This window comes from Amphiprion ocellaris, chromosome 24 (genome assembly GCF_022539595.1).
Source record: "Amphiprion ocellaris isolate individual 3 ecotype Okinawa chromosome 24, ASM2253959v1, whole genome shotgun sequence".
NCBI classification, from domain to species: Eukaryota; Metazoa; Chordata; class Actinopteri; family Pomacentridae; genus Amphiprion; species Amphiprion ocellaris.
This window is the reverse complement of record NC_072789.1, coordinates 10,728,327-10,754,214: the sequence shown is the minus strand read 5'-3', so window position 1 is coordinate 10,754,214 and position 25,888 is coordinate 10,728,327. Positions and strand designations below refer to the sequence as shown.

General features: G+C 41.6%; 2 protein-coding genes across 2 annotated transcripts in view; one reads left to right on the top strand and one right to left on the bottom strand.

Annotated features, from left to right (window-relative positions):
• The first annotated feature begins 156 nt into the window (after nt 1-156).
• Nucleotides 157-4,807, top strand: rtraf (RNA transcription, translation and transport factor). The gene is made up of 8 exons (XM_023267204.3): nt 157-316; nt 856-980; nt 1,103-1,202; nt 1,969-2,049; nt 2,145-2,233; nt 3,847-3,915; nt 4,054-4,102; nt 4,292-4,807. The coding sequence occupies exons 1-8, from the start codon at nt 256-258 to the stop codon at nt 4,444-4,446; spliced, it is 729 nt and encodes a 242-aa protein (XP_023122972.1). The 5' UTR covers nt 157-255; the 3' UTR covers nt 4,447-4,807.
• A 50-nt stretch (nt 4,808-4,857) lies between these two features.
• nid2a (nidogen 2a (osteonidogen)) overlaps nt 4,858-25,888 on the bottom strand; it is a 44,528-nt gene continuing 23,497 nt past the window's right edge. The window contains exons 15-40 of the mRNA XM_023267201.3: nt 23,390-23,536; nt 22,501-22,629; nt 21,088-21,213; nt 20,663-20,799; nt 20,472-20,577; nt 20,252-20,385; nt 19,384-19,489; nt 18,210-18,343; nt 18,006-18,111; nt 17,141-17,274; nt 16,948-17,053; nt 16,162-16,295; nt 15,887-15,992; nt 15,146-15,279; nt 14,831-14,936; nt 14,173-14,306; nt 13,674-13,779; nt 11,958-12,087; nt 11,780-11,880; nt 11,510-11,682; nt 10,913-11,042; nt 10,659-10,830; nt 8,776-8,933; nt 7,654-7,777; nt 7,417-7,529; nt 4,858-5,951 (exon numbers count right to left, since the gene is read on the bottom strand). Of these exons, the coding sequence (XP_023122969.2) occupies nt 5,941-5,951; nt 7,417-7,529; nt 7,654-7,777; nt 8,776-8,933; nt 10,659-10,830; nt 10,913-11,042; nt 11,510-11,682; nt 11,780-11,880; nt 11,958-12,087; nt 13,674-13,779; nt 14,173-14,306; nt 14,831-14,936; nt 15,146-15,279; nt 15,887-15,992; nt 16,162-16,295; nt 16,948-17,053; nt 17,141-17,274; nt 18,006-18,111; nt 18,210-18,343; nt 19,384-19,489; nt 20,252-20,385; nt 20,472-20,577; nt 20,663-20,799; nt 21,088-21,213; nt 22,501-22,629; nt 23,390-23,536 (3,197 nt within the window). The 3' untranslated portion in view covers nt 4,858-5,940. The remainder of the gene's footprint in view (nt 5,952-7,416; nt 7,530-7,653; nt 7,778-8,775; nt 8,934-10,658; nt 10,831-10,912; nt 11,043-11,509; nt 11,683-11,779; nt 11,881-11,957; nt 12,088-13,673; nt 13,780-14,172; nt 14,307-14,830; nt 14,937-15,145; nt 15,280-15,886; nt 15,993-16,161; nt 16,296-16,947; nt 17,054-17,140; nt 17,275-18,005; nt 18,112-18,209; nt 18,344-19,383; nt 19,490-20,251; nt 20,386-20,471; nt 20,578-20,662; nt 20,800-21,087; nt 21,214-22,500; nt 22,630-23,389; nt 23,537-25,888) is intronic.

The window sequence follows — 25,888 nt, the reverse complement described above, 5'->3', positions numbered from 1 at the left end:
ATCTAGGGTTTAAATACTTAAAAGCAAAAAAAATGAGGCGAACAAGCTTTCTTAGAAAAACGCTGTTGCTGCAAATCTGGGTTGTGTTGTGTAGTTTAAATGGTCAGCGGGGAGACTTATTTTGATAGTCACAGGCGGAGGTTGTACGATATAAGGCAGCGCATGCGCACTGCCACAGTAACAGCTAGCAGATATAACAGGCTAGCAGCTGTTAGCTAAAGAAAGAAACGGTTTGCGGATAAAACACTCGGTGAAATGTTTAGGAGGAAACTGACTGCTCTAGATTATCACAATCCCAACGGGTTTGACTGCACAGGTGAGAAAAACCTCCTCTAAGAGCTCTTTTACCGGTGGGTTAAGTAACGTGGAGCCGGCTAACGTGTTCACACGTATCCTGTCACTGTACGGAGACCAGAGCTGCCAGACTACGTTCATAAAATGGTAGCTCAAGGTTCTTTTTGGCTGAGAAACATTTCTGTTTCTGTGCGACATGAGATAACATCACTTGCAACTTTTTAATGTAGCACTTTTTCATTCGGCATAGCCAGCTTTAATCATTACACACTGAGTATATGTTGAGGTTCAAAATTCATGTCGTCTAAAGTCTTATTCAGATTAGTTCATGTGACACTTTGTGACTTGAAATGTTTTTTAATTTAGCAGGCAGTAAATAACTATGTGAAGATTAATGTGACTTGGGTTTCCTTACATGCCAGTTTACTGTCCCAGCTGGGATCTAATCTGCTGCTACAATAAACTATCAGTGTCTTTAAATAAATCACTACATGATTCAGCAGCTGCTGAGTTGTCCACTGTGGCCACTCGTCAGTAAATGTGAACCCCATTTCTGCTCAGATGAGACTCAGTTCAGGAACTGCATCGTGTGGCTGGAAGACCAGAAGATTCGACATTACAAGATCGAGGACAGAGGAAACCTGAGGAACATCCCCAGCTCAGACTGGCCCCAAGCCTACCAGAAGGTGAGGCAGTCTGAGAGATCCAGGTTCTAGCTGATATAAGTGATATTAATCATAGGAGTGGCACTGCTTCTACCAGACAAGTGTATGGGAACTGTGTTTGAGCTTATTTTCTCTCTGTTTAGTACCTGCAGGATGTGAGCTGTCCGTTTGGGGTTCAGGAGAGGCAGGAGGCTGTGGACTGGTTACTGGGCCTGGCTGTGCGCTATGAATATGGAGACAACGGTAAGAGGGCAGCTCATGTACATCTGATGGAATAATTATTTAGGCTGATGACAGTGGAAATGGAATAGAACAGAAATACTGACGCCCAAACAGAGAGAGTAAAGTGACCACCATAATATAATAGAAAATATGCTGAGATAAAAAGTTTACAAAGTTTTAAAGGAGAACTGTGGCTAATAGAGATTAAATTGCAATATTTCTAACAGATATTATGATTTGCAATGATTTTTTTACAGCTTCGGTTCAATATTTACTGTTTAAAGATTTAAAACGGAATGAATTATTCCCACTAAGACAAGATCAAGATGTGCCCTGCTCTGTATTCTAACGCAAGGAAGAAAACTTAAAGCTATAAAAAAGCTTAAAACGTGTATTTATTAAATTTTTGAGTCACATTGAAGACAAAAAATATTGCAAAAGCTGTGTGTGTTAAGTGAAAATGAATCTAATGACAATAAAAAATAAAACGGTTCCAGTCAGAAAATAACTGATCTTTCTGACACTGAACAGGAGCCACATTTAGTTATTAGATGAAAATAAATATCAGCTAAAAGTGAGCTATTTATTTAGAAGTTGAACAAGTTAAAACTGTTGGTAGGGTAGGTGTTGCTCCAGACTACATTTTATTTGAATATTTTAGTTGAAATACTGATGCCGACCAGTAGATGGAGACATTATAAAAGGAATAATGCTACATGTCTGACGTCAGTACAGGTTAATTAAAGTACGTTTAATCATTGCTGTGTTTTCTCCTGTCTTGCTTCAGTGGAGAAATATAAGAACTGTCAGCCGCTGGCAGCCTCCAGTAACAGCGACAAAGCCGTGGATCCTCTGGTCAACCTGGACAGTAAATAGAACAACTCTGCCGCCTCCAGCTGAACTTATTTCTTCCCTCCCTGCCATCTTTTTTCGCTGAAATCACCATGTGTCTGTGTTTTGCAGGTAATTCTCCAGATTTCAAAGCTGGAGTTACAGCTCTGGCAAACATCCTCAAGATACAGCGACATGACGACTACCTGGTAATGCTCAAGGTGAGATCATCTTAAGATCCTTTCTCTTTGCTTTTAAATCTGTTCTCAGTGTTTGAGTTGTGAGATTTTAGTAATGGCAACATCTGTGGTTACCGTGGTAGCAGTCAAGCTCAATGATTTAAATCAGGGGTGTCAAACATGCGGCCCGCAGGCCAAAACCGGCCCTCCAGAGGGTCCAATCCGGACCGTGGGACGACTTTGTAAAGTGTAAAAATAACAGAGAAGACATTAACTGCAGATTGTAAATTTGTAAAACTATAAATTTAAAATAATTTCTAGACAATGTTTTAGAGAAGTTGTTTTGATCATAAAGTAAAATACTACATTGTTCATTGTTCTTTTGTCACTGTGTGCCTCATTTTTGTAATATTTTGTCTTTTGTTGTTTTTTGTCTGACTTTTGTCATTTTGATCATAAAGTAAAATACTACATCATTCAGATACCTGTGACTAAATGTTTTGTTCCTGTGTAGACACTCTGTCATCTGGAAGTTGTAATGTGTAAATGATAAACTGAGGAATAATGTTGAAATTGAATTATTTTTCTTATGAAATTTCTTATAATTCCTTAAATGTGAACATTTTTGCACTAAAAGGAAAAAGTAGGAGTTGTGATTATTTACAGGTTATTGTGCACTGATTTTACTGGTCCAGCCCACTTCACATCAAATTGGGCTGAATGTGGCCCCTGAACTAAACTGAGTTTGACACCCCTGCTTTAAATGAAGAAGTCAGTCAGTCAGGGATAACTGGATGTGTTATAAAGTTTCGGGTCTGTAGTCGAACTTACTGCATGTCGTTTGCAGGTACAAGCCTTATCATTTCACACAGGTTTTTCCTTTTGCTATCTGCACGATACCATATCTAACATCCTCTTCACTACAAAAAACAACTCCAGTATACACACGCAAACGTTATACTCACCTCCATGTGTGCTAATCTTCCACCAAAACAATTCTACCTGCAGCCCTATATCAGAATGATAGTGAGGTTTCTATTATTACATCACATCATTATGTTCTTTTAATGAGAACCAACAGCAGCAGAAAACATCAGAGTTTAAAGTTAACAGTTCAGCAGATATCATCCATCCATCCATCCATTATCTATACACCGCTTAATCCTCACTAGGGTCATGGGGGGGGGTGCTGGAGCCTATCCCAGCTGACTCGGGCAAAGGCAGGGGACACCCTAGACAGGTCACCAGTCTGTCACAGGGCTACATACAAAGACAAACAATCACTCACACATTCACACCTACGGGCAATTTAGAGTAATCAATTAACCTCAGCATATTTTTGGACTGTGGGAGGAAGCCGGAGTACCCGGAGAAAACCCACGCATGCACAGGGAGAACATGCAAACTCCATGCAGAAAGATCCCGGGAAAGCCGGGACGCGAACCAGGGATCTTCTAGCTGCAAGGCGAAAGTGCTAACCACTACGTCACTGTGCAACCCCCAGCAGATATCAGTGAGAATAAATTACCTGTAAAGGTCCTGCACAGGAATGATTCCACCAAGGGAAACTACAAAGCCTGTAAACATAATAAGTGTTATTTCATGCAAGAAGTGTCATACTAATCACTTTGTCTGTTCTCATGTGGACCTGCCAGGCCATTCGTATCCTCATCCAGGAGAGGCTTTCTCCAGAAGCCATCACTAAAGCGAACCAGAACAAAGAGGTAATAAACACATCAACAGTGATACGGTCAGATGTCCTGATAACAGCAAAAAATAAACGTGGTTCTGGGTTCAGTCGGGCTGATAACGTCTCTCTGTCCGGCTTTAATCTGTCGTGTTTATTTTCCTTTTCTCTCCAGGGAATTCCAGTAGCTTTAGACAAGCACATCCTGGGTTTCGACACTGGAGGTGAGTGACATTGTGATGCTAGAAGAAAGTGCCGGAAGCGCAGATTGATGCTTGTCAGTGTGCGGACGTCCTCTCAAGCGGGCGCTGCGGTCAGAAACATCTTCCACTTCTGTGGCGCGCAGCGGCGTCAACATGTGTCTCCCATAAAACTTCATCATGTGCGGCAAAGTAAAATAAATCTCTCCTCAGATGCGAGCCTGAACGAGGCGGCTCAGATCCTCCGGCTGCTGCACATCGAGGAGCTGAGGGAGCTGCAGACCAAGATCAACGAGGCCATCGTGGCCGTTCAGGCCATCATAGCCGACCCCAAGACAGACCACAGGCTGGGGAAGGTGGGCAGATGAGAGCGAGGCGGAGGGACTGGACCACGGGGGTTTTAATGTGATTTTCAGAAGAGAAGAATTTTTGTTGTTTCAGTGGACATAATTAGAATTTTTTTGTTGTTGCATGATGGGGCTGTTTGAACGGGGAACGTGGAGCAAACGTCGAGTCTCCGGATGCTGATATTTTTTGTACAGCAGCATGGATGACTAAACCATAGTCCTCATTTTTGCCACCATGTTAAATAATTATTTCAGAATTGTCTCTTCTGAAGTGTTCAACCTGAAAGTTATATTTGTTTCTGGGGTAAAGAAGAAATGTTTATTTTGAAGTGAACGCTGATGCTGCGTGGGGAAAATACAGAAATACAGCTCAACAGTTTGACTCCCGTGTGTTTGTAATTCATTGATAATCACCACAGAAAACCCCCCGAGTAACAAATCACATTTTATTGTTATAAATATCACATCTTATAAAAAGATAAAGATTTGAGAAGTAGTAGTAGTAAAAATATTTGGCAATAAAGAAAGGTTGTTCCATCATGTGTGAAATACAGATTAGTAGTGCAGAGAAATGTGGTCGGACTGGCACACAGGGCTGTACTCAGATTACAGTAATCTGATTACAAAAATCAGTCACATAACAATAATTAATGTTTAGAAATGTGTGATGCAGCATTATGTTGATTCTGTTTTTCTCCAGATAATGAATAATCAGTCCTAAAGCTGCAGTTGTTTGGTTGTAGTTGGACATTTTGGGAAACTTTTCACTCTTAATGAAAGCTGGATGAGAAGACTGACACTCCTAAATACACTCTGAAGCAGTAAAACACTAAACAAATTCTGACGGAAAGCAGGAGAACAGCTGCTCCGGGTCCCTGCCAAGAAATATTAAGTAACTCAAACCACAAAAAAATGTCTGTTTTATTTGAATTAAACAAAAAGTGTTAATTGTTCAGCTGATGAAGTGTTTCTGCTGGTTTTATATTTAATGTACGGAATCAAAATTCACCCAAAAATCATAATGTTCCTTTATTGTGATCATTTGGACTCGACTGGATTTCAAAGCCGCTGTGGCCAGCTGACCAGAAAGAAACCTGATGCTCAGTTTCACAATGTTTAGAAGCTTCATGTCATTCTCCTTTGGCTTTAAGAAGCAGAAGGAACCTACACTCAGTTTAAAATCTGATTTCATTGTTCTGTAAATTTAATAGATAGAAAAGCAAAACAACAACTCACACAAAATACAAAAATACAGTAGAAAAAAAACTAAAATGAGGTATAAAACAAATTTACAAAGCATTTACTTTGGGTTACATCTTTAAGGTGAGATAATGGGGACGGGTGGAGGTTGTAAATTTGCTCTGATGGCTGGTCGGGCAGCAGGAAGCCGTCTCGCTCCCTTCAGAGTGTCCTTCTTTCTGAGGGACAGTGGAGAGGGTTTGGTTTTTTTGCCCCCCCATCCACAGATCCCCCAGAAGTTTAGCACCAAAGGACTCTGCGGCTGCCGCTCTGTCGTTAGTGGCTCCCTGTGACACGACACAAAACGCCACTTTATCACTTTGACACATTCAATTTTCTAGTGGAAGTGCTTCTCTGTAAAGATCCAGGTGGAAATGAGAAGCTAAAGGCCTGATTTTCCTTCCTGTGTGAATCCGAACGTTAAAGGATGAAAGCTTTAGCGCTGCAGAGGAGCTAATGACAGAACAAACAGAGCCTCCATCTAAAGGCCTGCACCTAACAGAGAATTATCTGTGTAAAGAGCATGTGTGTGTTCATGTATTCAACAATAACAGCTTTTAAGCCTCTTACAAACCCTTAACAAGTGTGTTTTAGAGCCGTCATCATGCTCACAATTACACCAAACATCCACGACTTTGAAGCGAGCGGCTCTTTTCCAGTCTGAGGCTTTAGAGTGTTTCAGGACGTCACACACTCCCGACTGAAATAAACGCACAAATTCAACTGTGTGCGCAATCTCCTGTATCGTGAGCAGATTTTACACTGTGCAGATGTGCGTAGCTTTGACAATGACATCTGCCAAGGTGCTACTTTAGGGATTATCCCGTGTTTAAAGGCTCACTTTGTACTTTGAAGGCGTTTAACGCGAGGCTTTGAAAGGACGTGAAGCCATCTGCAGACATCAACACATCAAGCATGCAAAATACAGGTAGAGGGTCGCACACAGCTGTGTAATCATTGTTCTTTGGTCTCATGTACGCACACACAGGTCACAAGTAGAGGGACGCAGACAGCTGTGTAATCATTGTTCTACTTCACAGGTGGATGTGAAGTCAGCGTACCCGCACAGGTAAATATGTGGAGTAGCGTCTGTAAGCCAGCTGTGTGATGACTGTTTTAGGGTGGAAGGTGATGAAACACAACCTTTGGTTACTGCAGATGCACACAGAAGCTGCGTTTACATCATCCACACAAATCTGCTATGGCATTCATCACTGTTCTGAAGAACACGTGACTCAAAAACTGTGGCTCATTTTTCCTCCCTGGATATTCAGTGAATGTGATAAAATGAATCTATAAACGTAACTTCAATCTGCCAAAATATGGGTAACCTACACTCTGTGCTGCTCCTGAATGCAACGTTAGGACGACTAACCTGCAGAAGAAGTTCACATAGATGTGTTTCCATCAGACGAGAACGCAGCGTTCTCTTGTGCAGGGTTAACTGTGTTTTCTATCTCAGTGTAAATGCAGCCTTCAGGGTTAAAGCAACATCTGGTGGGAGTTGACTGATGTGATGACATCACTGCATACGCACCAATGAGCTCACTGTCTGTAACACCTTGAAGTCTGTGTGTGTGTGTGTGTGTGTGTGTGTGTGTGTGTGTGGTAAAGAGAGACAGAAGGCATTTGGTTGTTATTATACTCAGTGAAATTGAAGCATCTGAACAATGTACTCTGGGTGTGAGTGTACATTCAATCAACAACACATGAGATCACGTTTGAGAGACCTTCTGTTCACACATATCTCACCTGGTAGACAGTGGGTGGTTGCTATGGCGATGCCGTACAGGTGAGAGCGCTGGTCAGGTAGGTATTCGTCAGTGAACTGACTGCTGTCTTTGCTCACTGCAATCACACCGTCCCTGTGAGGAAGAGGAGGCATGAGAGACGGCACCAGGGCTGCACACTGATCAGCTCATTGATTAGTGATCAGTAATGATTAGAAAAAGGCTGATTCTGGGAAACCAGAGGAATGGAGATGTCTACCTCCTCCAGTCAGTGTAATAGAAGTGGTTCCTGAAGTAGACCATGCTGAACGGGTAGTTGAGGGTCGGGTGGATCACTCTTCGACCAGAACCATCTGGAGATATACACTCCAAACGCTTCGTACCTGACATACAGAGGAGAACAACATGGATCAATATGATCTTAAGTGGACTTGTGGATTTCCTGTTGCACTTTTTGGGCTACGATAAGCTAACTGCTAAGTAGTGTAGGAGATCAGTTTTGGTCTGAAGGCCACCTTTTTAAGGTTTCAGCAGAATGTTTACTCAGTCTGGATTTTATTTTCATGACCCACAACAATGCTTGTGTCTTGATTAATTTGTTAACATCATTGTTTTGACTGGATGTAAAACTTCCTGCTTCAAATCTAACCAACAACTTGACTCGCTTTGCCCTGTCCAAGAAAGAAACTGTTTAGCAGCTTTGCTTGGACGTGGCTCTTAAGTGACTGTTGGTTAACATGTCGTGCTAATGGGCTGTGTTGTATAAGTCATCATTTAGTCCTCGTTCTGCTGTTTGACAACAGAAGCAGAAAAATGTGGAAATGAGAACAGCTTAATTGGGAATGATGGCTGTATTAAAATCCTGTATCTGTGAGTACAGAGAGCTGAGAAGAAGCAGACAGAAGTAACGGACCGACATCAGCTGGGTTAAGGCTAAACTGACGCTCACTGAAGGAGACATGAAAATCCAGTAACTCACCCAGTCCTTGTTTATTGGTTTCAAATGAGTGGTTTCACCTTCCATGAATGTGTCACACTGGGAATTACACTTAGACTAGGTGGTCTTCCCTACAACACTATTACTATCACTCCCAGTACCTTTTTTAGGAGACCGTTAAGTACATAAAACATAGCTACATTTATTTTCCTCAGACATGCAGAGGTTCGAGCCAAAACCCCAGCAGGCAAAAACCTAAAAAACTCAATCACGGTCTCTGAATCTTACTGCTGAATCAACTTGTCATATTTAGATTTGGCAGCTTGACAGTCAGAGACTCTCTTTAGAGACGTTTTAAATCAGACTGTAAAAGCTTGGGGCATAAACAAGGATCACATGACCGGTCATCACATTTAGTGTGGTCGTAGTCGTAGCTATGTTTACCTGCATCGGCCCAGCAGACCTGTCCAGAAGAAGAGTCGTACGTTAGAGCGTTCGGCAAACCGACCCCGTCAGACACGACCACTTTGCGGTTTTGCCCGTCCACGGACGAACACTCGATCTTAGGAGCCTCTCTGTTCCAGTCGGTCCAGTACAGAGTCCTGCAGGCAGAAACAGCGGTGAGAGACTGTTGGCTCATTTTAAATTCAGGAAAAACGATCAACTTCTCCACTGGATTTACATTTTGTTGACGGCTATAGTGAGGCAAGTATGCTTGTTTTTGCAGTTAAGGTTTAGCATAGACTCGTTTTGGTGCCGAGCGCTGGGATCTGGCTAATATAATGAGACAAGAGGAAAACCATACACAAGCATGCACGCGGTACATAAGGGTATAATAGCACAGGACTCAAGGGAGCAGCTGTCTCATGCTGATGAGGTCATGGTCAGGTTACTCTGAGCAACGTGCGACCTCTGACCTCTGCTCTCAAAGTGCATCTTTTGGTCATGTTTCATGTGTGTACATCAGACAAAAATCACACAAAAATCCAACCACTGTCTTCATATTTCTCATGGATGTGTTCTAGTGAAGAGTTAAATTATATCTTCATTTCAAAAACGCCGTAAATTTGCTAGGATGACAGCACAGCGCGTGTGTGTGGGCTGCTTATGATGCCACGCTGCTTTTCATCTGTAGATGATGGTGTACATGTGGGCAGTCCACTGGGGACTATAGATAACACACACCACATGAGCAATCAACTTCCACACACACACCACATGTGCATGAATGTGATGAAGGCAGATGTTTGCATACGAAACGTTCATACATGCTTCTATAATGTGCGCGTGTATAATTTTGGTGCGTCGATGTGTGCGGTTGTGCGTCTGTGTACGGGAACATGTGGAGGCTCCGAAATCACAGAGCACATGCTTGATCATAAGTGTACCCCTGTGAAGCAGTAATTGCCTTTAGGACTTGGCTTTAAGTCAGAACACACACACACACACACATATATTTGGCCTCCAGTCAGAAAATAAACTTGAAGCTGTCAAATCAATAATGCAAAACAAACTTTCAAGCTTTTATGATGTGGGTTATTGCTGCTGTGTTTAATCACTGGTATCAACCACATTAACACACACACAGACACACAAGCACATGACTGTTGATGATGTGATTAGTTGCAGTGATGAAAAGCAGATGTTCCTGGAGTGCTGACCAATGAAGGCCTCATGCTTTCACTTTGTGTGTGTGTGTGTGTGTGTGTGTGTGTGTGTGTGTGTGTGTGTCAAGGATTAATAGCATCAGTACAGTTTTCTTGGCTCATTTTGGTGCAACACCCACAGAGAACGCACTAAAAATCACTTATATGACAGAATTATCAAACATGCGTTACTAAAGGGACACTCCACCCTAAAATCCAAATCCCATCAATTTTCCTACGACCGCCCGTCTCACGCTGATGAAGTCATGTTTAGATCACAGCCTCAAGCCCATAACCAGACTCAACAAAACTCCTTGCTCTTTAACATAATTTGCAGTGTACTAATGAATTAGGTACAGGCCTTGTTGACTCATAGTCTGTTAGTGAACTTGTGCTTAACTTCACGGTCGTGGTTGTGGACTAAAAACCATGTGTGCCCTCTCCTGATAGACAATCACTGGACAGGGAGGGTCTCGTTCTGTCTCAGTGCATCACCTCCAGGATGTTACACTTGATCGTGAAGAGAGTGTGTGGGCGCCTGTTTGTTTCTTCCTCGGGGAAAAGATTTGTGCGTGTTTGCAAATCCAGACTGAAGCGTCTCAACGCTTTACAAGACCCAAGTAAAACAACTTCAGATGTTTTTCTGTGAACCTTTAAATAAGCCAAAACAAATGGTTTTACCCAGTGGAAGAAACCACTATGATGGCCCGGGGGTTGACCAAGTCGGTGTCAAACAAGGTTCGTCTCCCGCTGCCATCCAGGTTGGCGCTTTCAATCACATCAGGTGTTGAGTCCACCCAGAACATCAACCTGCGTTTGACGTCCACAGCCAAACCCTCTGGACTGACAAGATCTACAGGGAGAACGTGCAGAAAGCATTGAGCTCATTCATTCATTCATTCTAAAAATGAAGGGGTGAAAGTGTGTCGTCTTACTCGTGTTGATGAGTATCTCAGGCTCAGCTCCAGTTGCCATCAAAGCTCTGTTGATTGTTCTGGCAGACAAGTCCGTCCAATAGACTTGATTCTCTTTGCAGTCATAGGCTATACCAACAACTATGGAACCCTGAACACACACAGAAACATTGGAATACATAGAATAATTACTGGCTGTGCTAAACACAAGTTGCAGTTCTGATCAGTTCACATCTCAAGCTGGAAATAAGTCACATCATACAATACCATTCAATAGTTTGGGGTCACCCAGACAATTTCATGTTTTTCATGAAAACACTTTTATTCATGTGCTAACATAATTGCACAAGGGTTTTCTAATCATCAATTAGCCTTTCAACACCATTAGCTAACACAATGTAGCATTAGAACACAGGAATGATGGTTGCTGGAAATGTTCGTCTGTACCCCTATGGAGATATTACATTAAAAATCTGCCATTTCCAGCTAGAATAGTCATTTACCACATCGAAAAAAATGCTTTTCTTTCAAAAATAAGGATATTTCTCAGTGACCCCAAACTTTTGAACAGTAGTGTATAAGAACACCACAAACATGAGTCAGATATTGAATTATTACATGTAGAGTCAACAGTGTTTTGGAGCGGCTTGCATCCAGTCTGGTCCCGTTGAGAGGCAGCGCTCCTATTTTCTGCCCCTGAGCGTACAGCAGCGTGACATCAGTGTTTGTGGGAGGGGTCACATCTGGGCGGGGCAATGGACGTACAGTGGGTGGGGCCACTGAGGAGATACCTGGGGCAAGAAGTGTTGGTTTAAAAAAAAAAAAATCATGATTGTTGACTATTAAGCTCATCTGATAGAATAAAATCACATGACAACAGATACTTACATGCAGGCTTAACAACGTCATGTGATCGGGTTCCAGGAACCTCCCGCCCATCCTGGTCCACACACCAACAATACGTGGTCTCCCCGTAACACTGGACTGGACTGAGAGGGCACAGGAATTAATTTTCTGGAGAAATTTGTAGTTTAAAACCTATTCAGTGTGTCTGTGTGGTGAGTACCTGAACTGTCCATCCGGCTCACACTGAGGCACATACTGCTGTGGCGCTGGTTGTCCACCATAGTGTTCAATCAAACTGGCCCTCCATCGCTCACACACACTCTCAGGGCGAAGAGTCGGACCCACAGAGACTAAAGGAGACACAAATCCTTTTTAAAGCTAAATATAATCCTACACAGTCGTAGAATTACAATCCTGATGCGATCCAGTTGCAATTTGCCATTATTTATTCAGTTATATTATCAGTATGTTTCTCCACCTTGCTGAGTTTATATTGCAGTGATAGTGGGAGCGCTTGATTCACGGTGAGGAGACGCCCAGTGTTTAAAGAGGCGCACACATACACACTCCCTACTTTTGTCAAAACTGTTTACCATTTTAAAATCCCTTTAATAACTCACTTTATGGAAGAGCTTTAAAACTAAATCCAAAACCACTTTAGGCTTCTACAAATGTTTATAATGGCCTCGCTCTCTCTGTGTGAGACTCAACAGTTTCTAGACTGAGAAGGAGATCAGGATAATATCTGAATGGAGAAGAGAACAACTCCGGTGAGAGATCAGAGAGTTAACAAGAGGCTAACTAAACAATTAAACTGTTTTAGTTTTTCCAGCAGTATTTATTGCAGTGGCAGATACAATTTAGCTTGATGAATCACATGGTTTTACTTCTATTTACTGTTCTGCCACATGACCTACTGAGTTTAGCGGTTTAGAAAAAAGCAGCAAATTGATGAGTTTTCAATCCTCAGACTAACTTACTGTGTTGGCAATGAGCTGTATCACTTATGTGGGTACACATAAATACAGACTGACTTTAAATAGCACACTAATATGAGACTTTAATGTGGCTGTTTGATGCCTGCATCACATTAACTACTAAATTTGTTGTAAATTTAAGTTGTGAAGACAAATAAAACAGACAAATGATGGGATTATCCACTCAAATCATGCTTCATGTTGAAGAGGACATGAATCCCAAACCAAATACGAGCAGGCAAGGATTTTTCCTCAATTCCTGCATAAGATTTTAGTGCATTTGTCACCAGAACACTGATCTAAAACAGACAGCAGGTGTGAAAGGAGGCATGAGGCAAGGTGAGCAATGAAATAACGTTTTAATATCATTGAACTTGGGTTTTTAAACACAACAAAGTGTGCGTACGTGTGTGTTTCTGTCAGTCTGTGCAGCATCTGTAGGGTGTAACACTGTGTTGTCACTCCGCTGCTCAGGCCTTGTTTTGGTTCGGTTGCATGGCAACAGCTGGCAGCTCATCGTACCACAAAATGACCACTTCAGATGTTGGGATGGTCATAAATGGAATTTATAGCGAGGACTGAGTTTACAGAGCAGCCTCTGTGTATATTCAAGAGTGAGTGAGAATCACATTGTCACAGAGAGAGAGAGGGGCAAAGAATCATGTGATATTTTTGGTCTGAAATGTCAAAACAGGCAGTATTTAAGTCAATTTTACACATTTGCTATTTTGCCAATTAAATTATTTGTTGTATATGTAAACCTCATGATATGGCCTCTTGTGAAGTAGTTCAGTTGTGAATTTCTGTAAATATGTGTATTTGCTTTCTATCCATGAGTTACATGAGAGGATTAAGCCTGCCGGCTGTGCAGTTTGCTTGGATGCACACATCCTTGGCTTAATCAATATCTGCGAACCTCAAGGTGTCTCAAACGGTGATAAATAATCTCAAAGCCTCACCTGGTCTATCGCAGTCTACACGAGCTGCACCAGGTGGAGTCCTGGTTCCTGCTCTCTCCTGTCCCCTACTGTCCACACACCAACAATGTCCAGTGGAGCCATGACACTGCAATATGTGACGAGACAAACAATATTATTACAGATCAAAAATAAGAAACGGTAGTCAAGCATCACCAGACAAGTGGACAGATGTGAACTCTTCTGGAAACGCTCAGTTCATCTTTGACTTCCACGGGCTGTTATCAGCAGCCTGAGGACTCAACTGGATAGCTCAACAACCAATCAGAGCGATGTGTGACGTACACAAATGCCTCAGTGTCCTCATCTTTACAGTCCTCACATCAAATCTGCTGCACATTAGACAAATGGTTTGGATTCACCTTGAAAATGAAGACTGAAGCATCACAGCTCAGATTTGTGTGGTTACCAGACTTCAGAAATTCACAAGAAAAAAAACCTGCATCTGTCTGCAAAGAATACATAAATATATCAATTTCACCTGTCGAGAAATGTACTGTCCTTCTGCATCACACTGAGGTACATAGGCTCCAACTACAGGATACCCCTCTGGACTGGTGGTCTGGACACTGTCTCTGTGGTGCTCACAGTGAGTCTTGGGACGTTGCGGCTCCGCTGGAGAAAATCATCAAAAGGTTATTAGGATACACATGAGCTTTTATGTCACCAATTATGTATTACAGATTGAAATGAGGTTGATTTTGCTCAGTTAAGGATGTTGATAAAAAAATTGTTTGCAGATGAAAATCAGCTTTCTTTTCCTTCCTCTGACCATCACACACTACCTCCTCATTACATAAAAACTCCGCTGAGAGAAAGCTCTTTTTTCTTAAAATTTCTGGTGTTTAAACTCTCCCTCTTTAATGGAAAACAGTCACTCCCACATGAACTACTCTCTTGGTACATAATTTGTAACTACACAGCTCTTAACATTCTGTATCAGTTACAATAAATGGCTCCTGGCTGGGGTCCTAAACATTCCCGTCAACTTCTATAACTCTCCCACAGCGTTCTTATAGTACTGCCAAACATTACGTGTAATCAACCTGTACTTTTATTCTGTTCCGCACTTTCTTAGAGACGCTGAAACGCCCTTGTTATATTTAGTGCAAAAACAAAGCATAAAAAAGCAAACTCACCTGGTCTGTCGCAGTCTTTAGGTGTTGTACCAGGTGGAGTCCTGGTTCCGACTCTCTCCTGTCCATCGCTGTCCACACACCAACAATGACCAGTGGAGCCATGGCACTAACACAATAATCAAAGATGAATTATCTGTCTTTAATTCTTTTAAGTTAGTCAAAGAAATATTAAACCGAGGCAAAAACAGTAGAAGACCCCCTCCAATAAAAGAAATGGACTCTAAATATGTGATTTTGATACACAGACATGAGTTTCTTGGGGTTAAATCAACAACCCCAGAGAGATTTTGAATTGTTGTGTGATTTGGTGCAAACCTGCAGGGATATGTACTGTCCATCAGCGTCACATTGTGGCACATAAGCTCCAACTACAGGATATCCCTCTGCAGTGGTAGCCTGTGCTCTTTCTCTGTGGTGCTCACAGTGAGTTTTTGGGTGCTCTGGTTCATCTGGAAAACATTCAGAAGTTTACACAAGTTATTAAGATAAACACAATCAATGTTTCACCTAAAATTAACAACACTCTGGTGAGTTATTATTCTTTATTGACTCAACATGTCAGTAAAGTTGCACAGACTGAACCTAAGCTACACTTCTCTTGTTCCTCTATGCTCATGAAATTTAAATATCTTGGCAAAAAGGCCTCTGAAAGACCTCTCCATCCTCTTTGTTAGTATAATGATGACTCCTGCACAGTCTACAGTTTTCATTATGATCCCTGGCAGACCCTGAAAACCTGGTAATCATTACTGACATTTCTCGCTCCATTGTAGGTCTACACTGTACAACACACGACTCTGCTCATTCAAGCTCTACTCAAGTATAAACTATCCTAAATCCCCCTGGCTAGCGGCCATCATCAGCCCTACATCTCATCCTGAATGGTAGAGAATATTCGTGTCCATCTCCCATAAATTACACATCATCATACTGCATATTCCCTCCTTTCTGTCTCTTAGTTGAGATGCTACAAACTGGTGCGTACTGTATTACCACAATGTAAGTAAGAATACAGTTGATATGATTATCAGAGCAAAGGCAAAGCAATAATCTCACCTGGTTTGTCACAGTCTTTGGGTTGTGTTCCAGGTGGAGTCCTGGTTCCTGCTCTCTCCTGTCCATTATTGTCTACACACCAACAATGTCCACTGGAGCCATGGCACTGAAATACAGAGCAATGTTAGGAAGAAGAAAAACAAAAACATGACATGGATTAAAAAAAAAAAAAAAAAAGGGCAAGAATAAATATAGAAGTTGAATTATACTCAGGTACATTTACTCAAAGTAATCTTAAAGCACGCAGTGAAATAAGTCTTTGAACAAATGCTGACCTGTAAAGGAATGTACTGTCCTTCTGCATCACACTGAGGTACATAGGCTCCAACTACAGGATACCCCTCTGGGCTGGTGGTCTGGACTCTGTCTCTGTGGTGCTCACAGTGAGTCTTGGGACGTTGCGGCTCATCTGGGTGAGAATGAAAAACACATTTACACGATTTATTAGGAAACGTAGGCATCGCTCACAAAACAGACGTGAGTCATGATGCTCACACACAGACTTTCTGCAGCTCCGAAGTCATAATGTTTAGGAATTTTAGATTCAGCTCCACATAAACAATTTAAGGTCAAAAGATCTTATTTAGTGCTCTTGCTGATGGATTTCATAGTGCTGGATCTCCCTGTCCTCTTATATCTTTACAAGCATTCCACTTTTAAAGGCTTTTAAGCAGCTTAGATAATTCTGTCTTGATCCTCTCTGGATGTACTTATTAGGGTTGTGTAGGGACATCTGTTTTCCTCAGACATCTTGAGCACTGATGTTCCACCTGGTTGACTGTTAAGAACACTAATATTTCTCTCAACACTTGATATGTCAGCTCTGTTGGCACAACCCAAAACCCTCCTGCTACCGCTGCTACTGGCCTTATCAAGCAGGACTCATTGATCATCCCCTCTGGCTGAGCTCCTCCAGCTCATCAGAAAGCTGCATAATGTTTGAGGATATTATCATCCATTCACTTCATCCTCTACCTTTACATTTAGCTGAGATCCAGTACTTGAAAGTGTCTGTATGTCCTGACAAGCGTGGATGTCGTTGCTAGAATCAGCAGCCTCACCTGGTCTGCTGCAGTCTACAGATGGTGTACCAGGTGGAGTTCTGGTTCCTGCTCTCTCCTGTCCTCTACTGTCCACACACCAACAATGTCCTGAGGAACCATGGCACTGAAAAACACAAAGAATTGCATTCATAATTACGAACAAAACACATAGATGTCTTTCCTTACAAATATAGATTTATATACATTTTACCTGCTGAGGTGTGTACTCTCCATTTGCATCACACTGAGGTACAAACACTCCTGGTATAGGGAGTCCCTCTGGACTAGTGGTCTGCACACTGTCTCTGTGCTGCTGACAGTATGTTTTAGGACGCTCTGGTTCATCTGAGGACATAAAAATTGACTTTAAAGATGAGAGGATGCAAACATCATACAGTATAAGGACATTAAAACCACAAACACAAAAGTGCGTCTGCTGTGTACAAGATAAAACTTTCAATTGAGCTCCTTTTGTGCACAGATGGACTATAGCACAGTCATGTACATGTGACATGCATCAGCACTAACTTGTGTGAATCAGAATATCATGTGGTATTACCAAATCAGACCTGGACCTGGATTATAGGCATTTTTGAGATCATTTGGGCCTGTAGAAGATGCACCGTACCAAATTCTAAGAGGATTTCAGCCAAGAGGTGTACGACGTGCACTGAAAATTCATTCCCCAGGTTCGTCCTGAAGCATTCAAGACAGAACATCCAGCGCAAACAGCCTGAACTGTGTTGTGATGGCAGCTGACGGCTCCATTGTGCCAAACGTGTTTTCAACCAGTTTTTGTTGGCACCACACAGTCATTGCTCCACACCGTCCCTACTGGCCAGATTTAAGTCCCTACGACTTTTTACTCTTCTCCAAAATAACATTTCAGTGAATGGATGTTTTGACACAGTGGAGGAGATCTAGTGCACTACAGACTGTGCTTAACAAGATTTTTCTTTATTATAGGCACATTTTTATAACATACTGTTTTTTTCTTTTGACTGAAGTCATACTTTGTTTATTACACACAGCATTAAATCATGGGGAATAAAACAACACATTATGAGTATTCTCACCTGGTCTGTCACAGTCTTTGGGTGTTGTACCAGGTGGAGTTCTGGTTCCTGCCCTTTCCTGTCCTCTGCTGTCCACACACCAACAATGACCAGTGGAGCCATGACACTGAAGCAAAAATCATTTATATCCAAATTATGCCTATAGTTCTTCATGTAAGTTCATGAATGTAATGTTTGGTAAATGACCTGCCACCAAACGCTGACCTGTAAAGGAATGTACTGTCCTTCTGCATCACACTGAGGTACATAGGCTCCAACTACAGGATACCCCTCTGGGCTGGTGGTCTGAACTCTGTCTCTGTGGTGCTCACAGTGAGTCTTAACACGCTCTGGTTCATCTGGATGACAAAGATTAACAGAATCATAACACATTATTCAAAGCATGCCTAATAATAAATACAACTGAAACTCTTCTATGATTCTAAATTGACTAAACATAAACAAATATCAAAAATATTGTTAGCGCTCTTCCTGATATAGAAAGATATTTTACACATGTAGTGTTTTTAAAAATAAAGCATGAATTATGTCTGAGCAAGACTGATTGGTGTTCAGGTTTAGCCTGTGGGATACATGGTCAGTACAGAACAGACTATTCCTTACTGTGGCCTCAAGAATTAAAAATCATTTCACTTTTAGTAACACTATGTGAATTTATCTCTGCTGGACACACAGTTCTAAAAATATTGTGCAGCACGAGCAGTCGGCGAGAGCAATCGGCTATAAATTTGTCAGTATTATAAAACTCCAGTCCAAGCCTGTAAATCTTTTCATGTTTAGCTGGATATTACTTAGCAAAACTAACAGAGTCTCAGCAACAGTTTTAATGATGATAAAAAATGTGTTATGTGAGTAACATGTGGAATTCAGTTGGGTAGTTGCCATGGTATGCCCCCAGGTCACCACTTACAATCAAGAAACTACAACTTGGCAGGTATTACCCTATAAAAATCTATTCAGCCAGCATGTAACTGCGACCACTTATAGTTCATGTAATAAAAACACACATGCAGCAATTTTTCTCAGCTTCATCTTACTCTCCCTCTGCCGCTCTCGACTCCCCAACGCCACGCTCACTCTCACAGTGATATCACCTGTTTTTCCAGGCATTCCAAGGCAATGACCCAATGACCCTAATAGTGCACCACTTACAAGGTTAGACACACACTCACGTAAACGTGTTGTTTGACTTGTCACTGAGTTGAGGAATCAGGGGGTTCACAGGTCAATGTTTAACAAGAAAACCTTGGAGAGTCATGACATAATACACCTGCTGATGCTGGGTCTCATGCTGCTCGTAACAAAACAGTCTGAAGCACTCATGGAAAGCTGAATAGAGTGAGAGGTCTGTCAGTTATTGTCTGTTAGTATTACTCACCTGGTTTGTCACAGTCTTTGGGTGGTTCGCCAGGCGATGTCCTGCTCCCTGCTCTTTCTTGTCCCTTACTGTCCACACACCAACAATGTCCAGAGGAGCCATGGCACTAAAAGATATTTCAAGTCGTTCACTCAGATTGTTTATGTCAGGGGTGTCAAACTCATTCTAGTTCAGGGGGACGGACCAGGAACATCATAACATAATAACCGATAAATAATGACAATTTTTCCCTTTGTTTTAGTGCAAAAAGGTACATTCTGACAATGTTCACATTTATTGAAGTATCTTTTTACAAAACATTATGAACAACCTGAAATTTCTTAAGAAAAATAAGTGAAATTTCAACAATATTAAGGTTTATCATTTGTGTATCACAACTTACAGATCACAGTGCGTCTACAAAGGCACAACATATTTAATCTGGAACTGAACAAAATAGTATTTTACAGCTTGTCAAGATCTAGAAATTATTTTAAATTCCCATTCATTTCCACATCTGTGTAGTAATCCTGACACAGCACACAAACTAAAGTGGGGACTATTAAGGAAGAATGTTAAGTTGTCTCCCTGCCTTGTAAATGTAGAAAATTTATACATAAAAAAATGCATAAAAGTTGTGGCAGCGCATCAACACTAGGGTTCAACCACACCAGACTCAGTCACACTGAAGCTGCAGACTCACATTACAATGCACAACGTTCAATGTTTTTAAATATTTTCACAATAAGTATTCATTTTCACCTTTCATTTTTGCAAAGTCATCCGGCGGGCCTTATGTTTGACACCCCTGGTTTATGTTATTGTGATATTCAAACACAATTTCAGCTCATCTGTGTGTAAACTAGCTGATCTTGCATGACATGCTGACCTGCAGTGGTGTGTATTGTCCTTCTGTGTCACACTGGGGTACATAGACACCAATGATAGGAATTCCCTCTGGTGAGGTGGTCTGAACACTGTCTCTGTGGTGCTCACAGTGAGTCTTAGGACGTTCTGGTTCATCTGAGGAGACATAGGTGAATATTTTGATGTCTTTACACTATCAAATCCTTTTATTAAAGACTATATTCTAGGAAAAAAGCTAATACCTGGTCTGTCACAATCTCTAGGTGCTGTACCAGGTAGTGTTCTGGTTCCTGCTCGCTCTTGTCCTCTGCTGTCCACACACCAACAATGTCCAGTGGAGCCATGACACTGTAAGACATCACTTAACTTCAAAATCAGCAAATCATTTAACCCATCAGTTGGAGAGTTTACTGGTGTGTCGGTCGGCGCCGACCTGCAACGGTCGGTAGCGTCCGTCTGAGTCACACTGAGGGATGAAGGCTCCGATACTCGGGCGTCCACCAAGTTCCACTCCGCTCTGCAGACTGTCTCTGTGCTGCTCACACTGGCTCCTAGGGCGAACTGTTGGTCCTGCAGAAGAATTAGATTTAAAATATACGAAACATATACACATCTTTTATTATGTGTTTTTCTTGCTTGTTAATTTGTCAGTTATTTTCATATAGCATACACACTCGCACGTAGTGACATACTTTCTGATGAGTTTCAATAATTTATGACAGAATAAATGATCAGAATATAAGAAAGTAAAATTAAAAAGTGAACTGAAAAAGATATGCTGAAATGATCTCTATATGTATTGCATTTTACATTTATAGTCACACCGTGGTGCATCACTATAGTAATGATTCTGCTGACCTTCCTGCTGGGAGCAGGAGAAACCATCACCGTAAAACCCAGTTTGGCACTGACACTGGAAGGACCCCAGTTCATTGATGCATCTGGCATTGACGTGACACGGAGAGGAGCTGCACTCATCCACATCTGAGCAAACAGAGGCATAAACATAGACATGCTTACATTGTAACTTTGAAACGCTGTTAACTACACAAATTCATGCTGGTAGACGACACAAAAAATAAATGGATCATTTAAATTTAATGTAACGTATTACATTAAAGCTCTATTTGTCAAGGAGGGAGGGAGGACTCTGAGGAAGGTCATCAAAAGTTCACACTGATAGGTGAAAGGAGGACACACACACACACACACACACACACCAGCAGGACTTTGCTCCTCCACACATTCCAAAGCAACAAACACATTGTGCCATCGCTCCATTTGTCTTTCCCTTCATCCCCTGTCCTGTCTAATCTCACCTTCTCCTTCTCACATTAGTCCTGTTCTCACATTTGTCATCTATCCTCCCCTCTCTCTGCGTTTCTAGCTTTTGCAGCTGTGCATTACTGTTGTGGAAGAAATGTTATGCCTGCACTCAGACAAGTCAGTGGGTCTCCTCCAAATATTCAGTTCATTTTGGAACGTGGAGCATTATGTGAGTCTGAAATACTTCTTAGGGGACCAGCCACTGAAGTCAACAAAGAACAATTTACGAACATGAAAATGGGAGAATGATATGTGTTATAAAGCATATGTTTACAGGCTATTTCGGTATTACAGTGCATGCAAGCAGACAGGATGAAACTGTTTAATTCAGCAGAAAGCTGTATATTTAGAAGCTTTAGTTGATATGTTTATGTTCAGTGGTTTTTCGTTGATTTCTTTGTTGACGCAGATTTTCAAATAAATGATGGAGTGTCATGGAGTTCAGCTCCCAGACAAACCACTACACTTGGCTTGTCATTCATTTTTAACGATAATTAACAGGTGTTGAAGCGATTTCGGCAGACTCATGCACACATGGAGGCTATAAAGAATTCTGGAGCAACAAACAGTTGCTTTAGTGGGAATTATTCTAACAACTGTGACTACATCAAAATATCAGGCCAGTACTTATACGTTGTTCTTGATGTTTTTGGTTTGGAATGAAATTTGTTGACAATGACTGGATGGAGCATCATTGTCTAGACATTCATGCTCCCTCATAACAACTCTGGTGATCTACTGACTTTCAGATTAATGTCACTCCACAAAACACAAAAAAAATCCCTAATTCAATGGAATAATCTCATCATTTTGTACCAGTGTTCATGGTCCAAAGGTGATGTATCCTACTAACTTCAGTGGTCTCCAGACTTTCTTTTTATTCTTATGTCCTCAAGGAACTTGGAGCTCAATGCACCGAGTTTATTTTGCTTAAATGCAACCTACCAACACAGGTACGCCCATCAAAGCCAAAGTCATACCCAGTCTGGCACTGGCAGCGGTGACTACCAGGCAGGTTCACACACTGAGCATGAGCACCACATGTAGTTACACCCTCAGCACACTCATCAATGTCTGTAGGGAGAGAGAGGCAGAGAAAGTGAGACAGTGTTCTATAAACTCAAATGTCTGCAAACCAGAAATCCCGTCTTACAACACGTAGCAGCCACATGTGTGCATAGAGAATAAAAGCTGTAATTAAGGGTCATTACTGGTGCTTTTAGTACATATACATTGTGTGTATGCTTGTTTGTGTTACTAAAACATGTACCCCCCACATCTGCGTTCTTGTCTGCGTTCTTAAATGCATGTGCAACACACAGCACGAAACCCCACAAAGAGATTCTGACCAGAGAGACAATGAGGCCCATCTATGGGAACTGAGGCTGAGCCTGGGGCTTTCTTAGTGCTGTCAGCAGGAGAGACAGGCCTGCTGCTGGGCTAATGACAGGCCACGCACAGGCTTAAAGTCCTGGAAGTCCCTTTTAAGTAAAGAAGGAACATCGAGTTGGAAATGGGAGAGGCAGGATGGGATGAAGAGAAGAGAAGAGACAGATAATAGCATCCATCCAGCCTGTACTTGACCCCTCGACACTAGATGGACAGATGTTGATGAAGCACAGACACACTTCCTTGAACTGTCTTTAACATGGTGTGTATATTTGTATGAGAAAGAGGCACCATTAGACTAAGTAAAGACAGGGAAGCACCATAAAGCTCTACAGTGTACATAAACTGTCACGATGCTGCACAGTATATCTAAAAGGAATGTTTAACAGTATGTGGTGTACAAGCATGTCCAAATAAAGCACTGAAAGATGTGATGGATAGATACCGTAACAGTTGCGTCCATCCCCTCTATAACCAGTAGCACACTGGCACTGGAAGGCCTGGCCCTCTAGTGGGATACACAGAGCCGTGGTGTCGCAGTCATGGCTCCCAGCATAGCAGGGGTTCACCGGCTCCGGCCCTGAAGGCTCAACTACAAACAACACGACGGATCAAAGAGAGAAAATGACTTCATTACTGAAGGATTCAGTACAACAATCGGTTAAATTCAAGGTGATTTTAACGTGCTGATCGACACACTCTCAACAGAGCTTGCTTTATTGAATAATCCATATTGTAATCATCCACCTTAGTGTCTGTCATTGTTTTGTTTTTGTGAAGCAGTTAGCAAAGTAGCAATACAACAATGTGATAACACAGAAGTACTATCACAGAAATGTGCTGAACAATATCACGTGCCTCCAATGTGGAGTGGCCCCTGTCCCCTGATAAATGTCGGTAGAAAACAAGAAAAGTTTGCTCCATACATTTCTAATAATTGCTATAAAAGTTATAAAGTCACAGTTTCAATCTTTATGGATTGTTTTTATAAACTTATCATGTGTTTTTTTAATGTCATCTGTATAGTAGTTAATAGCTATTGCTGTCAAACAAGTGTAGAAAGTGTAATGGAACAATATTTCCCTTTAAATATAGTGGAATAGCAGCATAAAGGAGCATATCATGGAAATAATTAAGTATATTTGGATTATATTTAAGCAAATTTTCCTTCCTATTCCTATTATATGTTTGTGCTAATTGTCTTGGACCAATTTTAAAACAGATATTGTATAATAGCAAATATGAATAGATCTAATCTTACAGTAAATGTAATGAGACAGGAAAAGTCTGTGCTACTTGCTCAGCTCCACCACTGAACTGACTCAACTCAGCCAATGTCCTGAATAGAGACGAATTGGATTATTCACCAGTAAAAGTCCAATGAATAGAGCAATGATTACAGGACAGCTTAACCAAACACACATGTAACACCACTCCAGACAAATTCCCATAGGACGGTTTCCTCTTAGGAAGCGACTCCCTTCATGTTCTCAATATTCAACATATGGACGGGGTTAGACACACATGTACATGAGAGGGAGAGGGAGAGGGAGAGGGGGCGACGGACAGACCCAGAGATGAGTGAGCGGATGTGAGTTCAGGGTTTCCTCTAACCGCACAGCACAGACAGACAATTTCATAAACAAGCCTCAGACTAATTTCTAGAAAATCAGAAATAAAAACAGCAGAGTACAGAAAACGATGGGAAATCATTAGAGAGGAATGTGAAAGATGTGGAAATATGCACAAACGTTGTATGCTAAACCGCTGAAAAGATGTTAATTAGTGTTAGTTTTAAGCCTTATTTAACTTTCATGTCTAGGACTTTTCTGATGTTGCATTTGTGGTTAGGCAAAAAAACTGACTAAGCATTTCTCCCAAACACTTTGCATCATTATAGGTTTTGTAGAAGAGTCTAGACTCCAAACCACTGGAGTCCAGTTGGTCATGTCGACATCATAACAGTAATATCTGTTTTTAATGACGGTTGGACTTTTTCTTTACCGTCTGGGGCATCATCCACCATAAACAACAACAGCACATTTACACGTAAACACAATCAAACACACACACACAGCTTGCTTTCATCTCCCGAGGCCAGAGAGCAATTTTGGCTCATTATCAGAGAGAGAGAGAAACTCTTCAAAGTCTGAATGTGGCCGGGAAGAAGGAGAGATGAGAGGGTGAGATACACATGGACTGGAGAGAAGATGGAGGGATAATTAGAGAGAGAGAGAGAGAGAGAGAACACACACATCTCCCCACACATGCGCTACACACACCATCAAAGTGATGACTGCAGCTTCCCACCTGTTGCTTTTTACAAAACTCATCCACACACACTCGGTAGCTGAAGGTGCACCGGCTACTTTTAAAATCCAGTGACCCACCCCCGGAGCAACGCAAAATTATCCATCATCGCTGACTTTTACTGGCACATTGAAAAAAGCCTGAAATTTAAAACGGCGCAGTTTCAAGTAATGAAAGCAGCATTTAAGGGGGCGAAAAACACCACTTTGTTAAAAAATGCAAGGGATCCAGAACGTTCAGTCGGAGTAACATATCCATTAGTTTAAAAGCAGACATTTAAAGGAGATTTTCACACACAGTTTCTGTTAAGTTTTCTGTAGCTCCAGAGGAAAAGTTCTAAATAAATACATTCAACTGGTCGAAATCCAACTTGGATTGTTTACTTTTTGCCGAATTATGGCATTCTATCTTTGTTATATTGCACTAACAACATCTCTTTACTTCTAGCCATGGTTGTTTTAATGCATTTCTAAAAGCAATTATTAATTAGCTCACTGACAGAATACAGCATCGTTCAAGAAGCTGGAAAGTGCTGAGGCAGCTACAATGTTTGCCGAACCCTGTCTGGGCCAACACACTCAGAAATGAACAAGACTACTGGGGTGATTTGGGTGCTTTGCCATCGGCAGCATTC

Excerpts from the sequence above, each read along its gene's own strand:
- rtraf (XM_023267204.3), top strand. The coding sequence starts at position 256 with ATGTTTAGGAGGAAACTGACTGCTCTAGATTATCACAATCCCAACGGG. Across the intron at positions 317-855 it reads CAACGGGTTTGACTGCACAG|ATGAGACTCAGTTCAGGAAC; the intron begins GTGAGAAAAACC and ends ATTTCTGCTCAG. Across the intron at positions 2,234-3,846 it reads ACTACCTGGTAATGCTCAAG|GCCATTCGTATCCTCATCCA; the intron begins GTGAGATCATCT and ends TGGACCTGCCAG.